This window comes from Hyalella azteca, unplaced genomic scaffold (assembly GCF_000764305.2).
Source record: "Hyalella azteca isolate HAZT.00-mixed unplaced genomic scaffold, Hazt_2.0.2 contig4203, whole genome shotgun sequence".
NCBI classification, from domain to species: domain Eukaryota; kingdom Metazoa; phylum Arthropoda; class Malacostraca; order Amphipoda; family Hyalellidae; genus Hyalella; species Hyalella azteca.
The window spans coordinates 34,501-44,573 of record NW_025934426.1 but is presented as its reverse complement, the minus strand read 5'-3'; the positions used below and the strand labels follow the sequence as shown (position 1 = coordinate 44,573).

The 10,073-nt window shown below is 45.1% G+C and overlaps 1 protein-coding gene across 1 annotated transcript in view; it reads right to left on the bottom strand.

The window, feature by feature from the left end:
* Window positions 1–2,564: 2,564 nt before the first annotated feature.
* LOC108671919 (importin-7) overlaps window positions 2,565–10,073 on the bottom strand; it is a 13,026-nt gene continuing 5,517 nt past the window's right edge. The window contains exons 4-11 of the mRNA XM_018159516.2: window positions 9,779–9,937; window positions 8,813–9,245; window positions 7,760–8,313; window positions 6,672–6,996; window positions 5,048–5,430; window positions 3,566–3,773; window positions 3,090–3,351; window positions 2,565–2,804 (exon numbers count right to left, since the gene is read on the bottom strand). Of these exons, the coding sequence (XP_018015005.1) occupies window positions 2,578–2,804; window positions 3,090–3,351; window positions 3,566–3,773; window positions 5,048–5,430; window positions 6,672–6,996; window positions 7,760–8,313; window positions 8,813–9,245; window positions 9,779–9,937 (2,551 nt within the window). The 3' untranslated portion in view covers window positions 2,565–2,577. The remainder of the gene's footprint in view (window positions 2,805–3,089; window positions 3,352–3,565; window positions 3,774–5,047; window positions 5,431–6,671; window positions 6,997–7,759; window positions 8,314–8,812; window positions 9,246–9,778; window positions 9,938–10,073) is intronic.

Genomic DNA, 10,073 nt, shown 5'->3' with positions numbered 1-10,073 from the left:
CCCAAAGAGTACGCAATGTCCCACACTGGACAGACACTCTAGACAGCAATAAATGGACAATAGTTTTACCTAAAAGCAAGTTACAGCTTCAGCAGCGACACAGTGACCAACCACAGCCATTTACGTTATTGGAGGGAAAATATTGATGAATATTATGTTAATTTGAAGAATTCTGGACTAAGTGGGACTGTAGAGATACGGTGCAGCGGCGCTAGGCTTATACCAACCCCACACACGATGGACCACAGAGAAATGTGGACAACGCTAGGGACCCACACAGCACTGTGGACAGGCAAGGGACCACACAGCACCATATGCATAGCAGACCACACAGCACTGTGGAGAACAGACCACACAGCACCATATGCGTAGCGGACCACACAGCACTGTGTAGGACGGACCATACAGCACCGTATGCGTAGCGGACCACACAACACTGAGGAGAACGGACCACACAGCACCGTGGATCACACAGCACCGTGGACCACACAGCCCCGTATGCGTAGCCGACCACGCAGCACCATGGACCACTGATCATACAGCACCACGGACCACGCAGCACCACGGACCACACAGCACCACGGACCACAGACCACACAAAAAGCTCTAGTTGGTCACAGTGCCGCGCTAGTTACACTAATTATGCTATAGTTACTAGAGGCTTGTTGAGGGAGGGGGGCTAGCAGCTAGTGTCTGTCACTAGGCCCCTCCGAAAGATCCACCGAAATTGAAACTAGCTGGCACTGAAACTTGCTGGAAGTTGTAACCTGCGGGAGAAAACCTGCATTACAACTCAGCAGTGATGATAAGAAACTACATGTCATGAATCTGATTTACAAGTTACAAGCAATAAGCAAGTTCAAGACGTAACGAGTTACAAGCTATAAGTAAGACATAACGAGTTACAAGCTATAAGTAAGACATAACGAGTTACAAGCTATAAGTAAGACATAACGAGTTACAGGCTATAAGTAAGACATAACGAGTTACAGGCTATAAGTAAGACATAACGAGTTACAGGCTATAAGTAAGACATAACGAGTTACAGGCTATAAGTAAGACATAACGAGTTACAGGCTATAAGTAAGACATAACGAGTTACAGGCTATAAGTAAGACATAACGAGTTACAGGCTATAAGTAAGACATAACGAGTTACAGGCTATAAGTAAGACATAACGAGTTACAGGCTATCAGGGATCGGTGGTTCTAATGTTCGAAATATGGAATGGTAATAGAGGTTCGAAATGATGAGATTAGGGGTACTAAATATGCAGGGGTTATGTCTCCTATTATCATTACCTAATAGGATCATGTCTCTCACTCACCTCCTATGAGGTCATTAAAGAAACACATGTTCACTGATATGCTAAAGGATAGTGTCAGCTCTGCGAGGTGCTCTGCAGGTGGCATTGTGAGGGACAACTGACATATGAGCTCGTGAGGGCGACTGCAGCTCACTGCTCTCCTCCACTGCGCTGTATTGTCCTGCTCACCTCCACTGCGCTGTATTNCTAGGCACCTGTATGCTGGTACACCACCCTAGGCACCTGTATGCTGGTACACCACCCTAGGCACCTGTATGCTGGTACACCACCCTAGGCACCTGTATGCTGGTACACCACCCTAGGCACCTGTATGCTGGTACACCACCCTAGGCACCTGTATGCTGGTACACCACCCTAGGCACCTGTATGCTGGTACACCACCCTAGGCACCTGTATGCTGGTACACCACCCTAGGCACCTGTATGCTGGTACACCACCCTAGGCACCTGTATGCTGGTACACCACCCTAGGCACCTGTATGCTGGTACACCACCCTAGGCACCTGTATGCTGGTACACCACCCTAGGCACCTGTATGCTGGTACACCACCCTAGGCACCTGTATGCTGGTACACCACCCTAGGCACCTGTATGCTGGTACACCACCCTAGGCACCTGTATGCTGGTACACCACCCTAGGCACCTGTATGCTGGTACACCACCCTAGGCACCTGTATGCTGGTACACCACCCTAGGCACCTGTATGCTGGTACACCACCCTAGGCACCTGTATGCTGGTACACCACCCTAGGCACCTGTATGCTGGTACACCACCCTAGGCACCTGTATGCTGGTACACCACCCTAGGCACCTGTATGCTGGTACACCACCCTAGGCACCTGTATGCTGGTACACCACCCTAGGCACCTGTATGCTGGTACACCACCCTAGGCACCTGTATGCTGGTACACCACCCTAGGCACCTGTATGCTGGTACACCACCCTAGGCACCTGTATGCTGGTACACCACCCTAGGCACCTGTATGCTGGTACACCACCCTAGGCACCTGTATGCTGGTACACCACCCTAGGCACCTGTATGCTGGTACACCACCCTAGGCACCTGTATGCTGGTACACCACCCTAGGCACCTGTATGCTGGTACACCACCCTAGGCACCTGTATGCTGGTACACCACCCTAGGCACCTGTATGCTGGTACACCACCCTAGGCACCTGTATGCTGGTACACCACCCTAGGCACCTGTATGCTGGTACACCACCCTAGGCACCTGTATGCTGGTACACCACCCTAGGCACCTGTATGCTTATGCCCCACCTGTATGCTCGTGGTGATGCCCCAGCCCTGGCTGTCGATGTGGTCCCTGAGGTTCTCGAGGTAAGATTCATTCTCATTGAGTTCGTCCTCGTCGCTGTCCAGGGCTTCGTTCTCCAGGTCAGAAGGATCGTCATCATCGTCGTCATCATCATCATCATTGTTCTCCTCAGCTGCCTTGGCCGCATACGCCCTCTTCAGTCCTGCATCAACAACACACCATTACCACTATTATTCTGTTATTATTAACATAAGTATAATATTAATAATCACATCTAATATGAATGACATCGAAACTTAGAGCCATATATTTATCTATATTGTATAGTGTATACAATACTTAGAGCCATATATTTATCTATATTCTATACAATACTAAGAGCTATATATTTATCTATATTCTATACGATACTTAGAGCCATATATTTATCTATATTGTATACAATACTTAGAGCCGTATATTTATCTATACATGATGAATTACCCACCCTGGAAGAGCACTAGTAAGGCAGGAAGTATTTTGCTGTAGCAGTTACTGAGGGCAGGCACTCGGTCAGGCCCCAGCTGCAGCAGCGTGCAGAGGCCCAGGACGCAGAGCTTGCGGTCGTGTAGGCCAAGGAAGCAATCAACGTCTTCTATCCACTGCTTGATGAAGTGTTCCGACAGCGACATGTTGGTGTTGGGCACGGCGCTCGACTCCAGCACCGACAACATCACTTCAGAGTTGGTGTACAGTCCAGCGATCACCACCTAGGAAAAGACAGGGACATCACTTCAGAGTTGGTGTACAGTCCAGCGATCACAACCTAGGAAAAGGCAGAGACATCACTTCAGAGTTGGTGTACAGTCCAGCGATCACCATTAGCATGATGAGCTGCATTAGCGATCACCAGGAGCGCAGCTCATCACCCACCTGGAGCAGCATGGTGTGCAGCACCCACCTGGAGAGCAGTACATCACCCACCTGGAGCAGCATGGTGCGCAGCTCTGTAGTCTGTACAGCACGACTGGAGTCTTCACGACTGGAGTCTAGGAGCCTCTGCAGGACGAGGGAGGCGATGTCCTGGAGCACGGGGGGCGGGGGGCAGCACTGCAGGATCACCACCTCCAGCAGCTTGGCAGCGTGGCACTCGCAGTCCTCGTCCTCGCCCTTCGTCAGGATGCTCTGGCACCTGCGACAATATAGACGTTGTAATACAATTAAATAAAGTATCATCTAAAATTTCATGCAAAGAGTATGGATACTTTGGCACCTACAGCAATATAGTATAGCACAGATACAATATCATATTTGATACATGAGTGATACGTGATACTCTGGCACCTACGGCATTAAAGTATTTACAATACAACCCAATAAAGTATCATCTAAAATTTCATAAAAAGAATAAGAATATTTTAGCACCTACGGCAATATAGACATCGTAATACAGTATACTCATAGTGATAGGCAACAGCATCATAAAATATTTTAGAATACAATATAGGTAATAGAATATCATTTACAATACCATACATAATGTGACACAATACTATAACAGCTGCGCCATTGAAACAATAGAATTCAGTCTATTACATTATCAACAATACCACGTACTGTGCAAATAGCATTTGACATTATTCATTGGATCAGTTTGTATTGGATTGATATTGTATCGCCAATATAAAAATCTCAAATTAATTGGCTCTTGTATTGATCGAAAAATCATTATAAAACAGTCTTACCGGCATTTCAGTGGCCGACTGCCACGTGAAAGAACTGTCTCGCCGTTATTCTTATAATTCCACACAAAATACCTTTACAGTAGGTACGACATTAGATAAAGACAGCAAAAATAGTTCGTTTTCATGGAGCGGCAGGCCACTAGAACGCCAGTCAGACTTTTTTTTTTACAACACTTCTCTTTAACGTCACTTCTAGTTAGTTTGTCTGTCTGCAACAAATTTTGCACTCTTGTGTAAAGTCAGAGACAATGCACGAATAAATTGACAGAATATATAATTCCATGATTATTTTTAACCTTCTACCACCTAAAATATCTCATTAACTATTCTGACCCCTGAAACATATACCCACCCACTGAGCACCAAACAACTTTTATTGACACTTGCTGTCACGTACGTCAACTTAAACATGTTCTCTTCAGGTAAAAACTGTCTTCCGGTCGCTACTGTTGACAGTTAATGCATAATTTTGATGTAAAAGTTATGTTCCCAGACAGTGACATACGCAGGTAGGGGCCAAGAGTGTTTCCACAGCCATGGTGGGATTCTAGGGGGGTTTTAAATGGCCAATGGAAAGGATATTGCATAGCCAATCAGTCTGGATAGCATGACATCATGATCCTATCAGCCAATCACAGCTGGAAAGGGACACATCTCCACCCACAAGTACATTTGAACAGTATATATTATATATTATAATACCACCATGTTCCACACTCACATCTGACAGAGCGCAGGCAGACGGGTCTCCACAGACAGGAAAGCAGGCGTGTCAACCGTCACAAAGTTATGCAGGGCTGGCAACATCTCCATGAAATAATCGAAGCCATCGGTGGAGAAGAGACGATGCAACATATCGTAACACTGCCACAACTCGGCGCTGATGTGGTTAGAGGTCAGGTTGTAGATCAGGGATAAAGCTTCTTCATAGAACTCCATGATGTTTTTGTCGAGTATCATGCCCACGAGGCTGAGGACTATAGGCTCCAGCTGGAGTATGATCTCCGGAGACTCCTCCATGGCGCTCAGCAGCGTCTCCACGGTGCTGAGAAGTGACATCGCTGTGATGGCGCGCTCGTCTGCCCCGTCATCGCTGTTGAGCACCTGCACATATTGGTCATAAATATCATACACTTGAATAGATCAAGGTCAAGACATAGATCAAGTTCAAGACATAGATCAAGTTCAAGACATAGATCAAGTTCAAGACATAGGTACATCAAGACATAGATCAAGATAAAGACACATAGATCATACAGTCGAATTATGCTGAATATGCAGTAATTGATCAAAAATCCAAATCATACTGAATCATCTAGGCATTCATTATCCAGAAAAATTATACATAATACTTAACTCTCAGACCTCCAGGCCATTTAGTTAAATTAATTTTAATATTTACATATAAGCCCATGCAGTCATTGTCAGTAAATATAAGTCAGTCGACTTATACTGAATATAAATTCAGTATAAAATAAGTATAAATTCAGTATAAATTCAATATATAAATTCAGTATAATAAAATTATATGGAATATCCCGGCATTAATTATACTCAATATTTGACTCAAAGCAGCTAGAGGCATCAGGCATTGATCATCCAGCCGAATTATACTAATTATTCAATCAACAGGTGAACTTTAAGTTACGGTTATAGCCAATAATGCAAACTCCATAATGCTTACGGGATGCCACCAAAACAATCAATGATATAATATAAAATATGGAGATATCAAACACCGTAACTTACATGGCATTATGGCAAACATGCCATCACAAACACTGTAACTTACATGGCATTATGGCAAACATGACATAACAAACACCATAACTTTCATTTAATTATGGCAAACATTGCATTACTAACACCGCAACTTACATTGCATTATGGCATCCCCAGCTAAAGATACCGAGGATATATACGTGCAAGCATTGAACATAGAAGGCGATTGTACAAAAAAGTTTGTGCCCGTCGAACTATGAATTCACACAGTTGGATATAACCGAGAAAAATTTATATAACCGGCGTTCTATTTCCCGGCGGCTTGAAAAAAAAGTTTCGCCATTTTATGTGTTACAGGTTTCTCGCGTTAAATTGGGCGAAAAACGGCGACCCTGTTTATTTTGGCGACCTGCTGGAAGAATGACGTACTACAAGTACCTGCTGGAAGGTGATAGCGTGCTACAAGTACCTGCTGGAAGGTGATAGCGTGCTACAAGTACCTGCCGGAAGGTGATAGCGTGCTACAAGTATTTTCTGGAAGGTGATAGCATGTTACAAGTACCTGCTGGAATGTGATAGCGCACTACAGTACCTGCTGGAAGGTAATGGCGTGTTACAAGTACCTGCTGGAAGGTTATAGCGAGCTGCGTGGCAATATCAACAGCAATGGGTGCCAGATGGGTGCTGTAGCTCGCCACAATCTTGGCCATGACGTTGGTGAGGTCGTCACTCTCCGTCTGCTGGATGAGCTTGACGAGCTCCCTGACGATGCTGGCCATCTGTGGCTTGAGGACCTCTTCCACCCTGTCCTGCGTGGCTATGAAGATGGATATGGCCATCGCCGCCTCCACCTTCACGGGCAGGGCTGTGTCTGTGAGCAGCGCGTTCACGGAGGCGCTCACTGCGTGGTTCAGGTTCCTGGGTAGACCTCCGTCAGTAGAAGACCACCTGCCACAGGAAGGTGCGTTAGAGTCCAGGTATTATAACAAATAATTGTTAGTGATGGAAATCCTTTGCAATAGGTTAAATGTCTTTTCAGTACCTAGACGTAAATACCAGCAAATCTGAACAGTTCTACCAGCTGATCAGCAAGCTTGGAAGTTTTGAAGCAAATGGTAAACCTCTTATAAATATCCGCACAACACGTATATAAAACTAAGTTTATCATTCCTAAATGTTGCCTGAGCCCTTCCACCGATTCACCACAAAAAATTTCACCTGGTTTGGCATTACTTACAATGGAAGTATGATGAATAAGGAAGGGATAGCAGGTATGGATTAGATGTATGACTAAGAGGATGGGATAGCAGGAAAGATGAAGGAGAAATGGATAGGAGGTATGACTAAGGAGCAATGGATTGGATAGCAGGAAAGATGAAGGAAAATAGACAGCAGGTATAACTAACGAGGAATGAAAAATAAACGATAATGATGGAGAGGAGAAATAGAACGGTCACCGGAGTTGTGTTGCACTTAGTTGATATGGGATGGCAGGAATAAATGCTTTAATGTTATTTCTTCAAACACATGACATGCAATGCAGATGATGAGAGAAATATAACACTTACAAGCAGTAAATTAATGGGCAGAGGTGAAACATATACTTAATGACAGAACAAGCGCAATGTATCAAGAAAAGCTTAATATACATTTGCGTAATGATCGTTATTGCTGATTATTTAATTTTAATATTTTGATTAATAAGAATTACCTGATCTCAGTGAAGTGTTGGAGTAGCCAGAATGAGCGCGCCCTGAGGTAGCCGTGTTCACTGTTCAGCTGAGGGAACACATACTGAACTAACATGGCCTCCATCTGTTCTTTGTACACATCCTTCTTCATCAGGATACTCCCGAGACTTCCTATCATATGGAACGCTCCTTCCCTGTGTCTGGGATCAACATTCGGGGTGTTCAAAACGTTCATCACGAACGCCATGACTTTCTCAAGCATTTGTTTACGTTTGCGAACGCACGTAGCGAGAACGTTCTGCGCCGCCGAGACTGGGGACACTAAATCTTCATAAATATCGTTCTTTTGTCGTATATATTCAGCGGGATCACAGTCCCACAGTTCCTGATCCTTGTCGCTGTGGCACATCAGGGGGAAGACCACAAACTGGAGCACGTGGAGCATGTGGGGGGCGACCAGCTTCCACATGAGGGCCTGACCGAGACCCATCTCTATGTAGACCAGCGTCTGCTGCATCACTCGCGACGACACGTACTCCCCGTTGCGGTACTGGTCCATGATCTTCAGCAGCACCTGCAGCAAGGTATTGAGTTATTAGGTTATTATTAGCACCATTGCGGTACTGGTCCATGATCTTGAGCAGCACCTGCAACAAGGTATTGACTTATTAGGTTATTAGCACCATTGCGGTACTGGTCCATGATCTTGAGCAGCACCTGCAACAAGGTATTGACTTATTAGGTTATTATTAGCACCATTGCGGTATTGGTCCAACAAGGCATGAAGTTATTATATTATTAATACAGCCCCTTCAACAATCCAGTGAGTCATTGTTATATCATTACTACGTATAATTTGGTTTAGACGATGAAGGTTTAAGGAGACAAGATTCAGGGTGCAACTAGTAAATAATTTGGGGGTAACCATTTTTATAAGATGTGTGCAGCCCCTCTGATACACCACGAACTTGCAGATCACTACACACCACGCCCCTTGCCTCCCCCAAGCCACAAGGCACCTGCAGCCCCTTCAGACCACGCCCTTTGACTATCCCAATCCACCAAGTACTGACCTGAAGGACGCCTTCACTGAAGGTCTTGAGGTACCAGGACGCGAAGGTCTTGTGTTCAGGAGCCACGGTGCTGGGGCAGCCATATCTCTCAAATATTCTGTTCAGGATATGCAGGGCCCACTTGGCCAGCTTCCACCCGGGCAGCTCAAGCCGGTCCTCATCTTCAGGAGGGAGGGGCACTCCAGGGGGCACCGCCCCTCTGCTGAGGATCTGACGGAGGGCTTCAAGCCACTGCGTGAGCGTGGGTCGTGGGAGGACCTCAGTGGGGAACTGGAACTGGATGAGGGCGTAGAAGATCTTGAGGATCTGCTTCTGTATGAGCATGTGATGGTCGGTCTGGGGCTGCATGAGGTGCACGAGGCGCTCGTACAGCATCGGCAGCAGCGCTGACATTGCTGACAACAGCGGCTGTCGCTCTGTGCCCTTCTTGTACCTGGAAACGGGAATAATGAGGTATTAATGTGTCTGAAAACGGGATTAATGAGGTATTAATGTGTCTGAAAACGTGAATAATGAGGTATTAATGTGTCTGAAAACGGGAATTAATGAGGTCTTAATGTGTCTGAGAACGTGAATAACGTGGCTCAGTAAATTAGTAAGATTCCATGAATTTTGTTTGATATTTCTGACACGATTCAACAATGAACATTAATCTAACAAATTTAAAACAAACAAGAGAAAGAAATAATCTGATTCCAAGAAGTTAGTTGATATAATTGACACAATTTCAACAGTGAAAGCGAGTCATTTCACGAGATTATAATTCAATAGGAAATGAATACACTCACTTTGAAATTATTAAGAAATTCTCAACAAGAACAGGTGCACATCTAAACCAGGCGCTACATTTACTGTTTAATACAGACATAATATAAGATACAGATATATATGGTGGAGCAGGGCTACGTTTACTGTTTAATACAGATAAAATATACAATACAGATATATATATATAGTGAAGCTAACTCATAGTTTTTGGTGAGTTGATATAAGCAGAGTAGGGCGCCGGGCCAGACGTTGGTGTCGGGGTTGGAGAGGTAGAGTTGGATGCTCTCCACCAGCCCCGGCCACTTGAGGGGGAAGTCCTGCTTGATGACGTGCAGCGTGCACACCCCGAGCTGTACTCTGCAACCCCTGTCTCTTATACACATCTAGATGTGTATAAGAGACAGGATTTAGAGATAAGGATTAATTGAGAAGAATGAATAAAAATTTAGTCACTGAACTCTTTTCCAGCAAGTCGCGTGAGACGAGGCTGGTG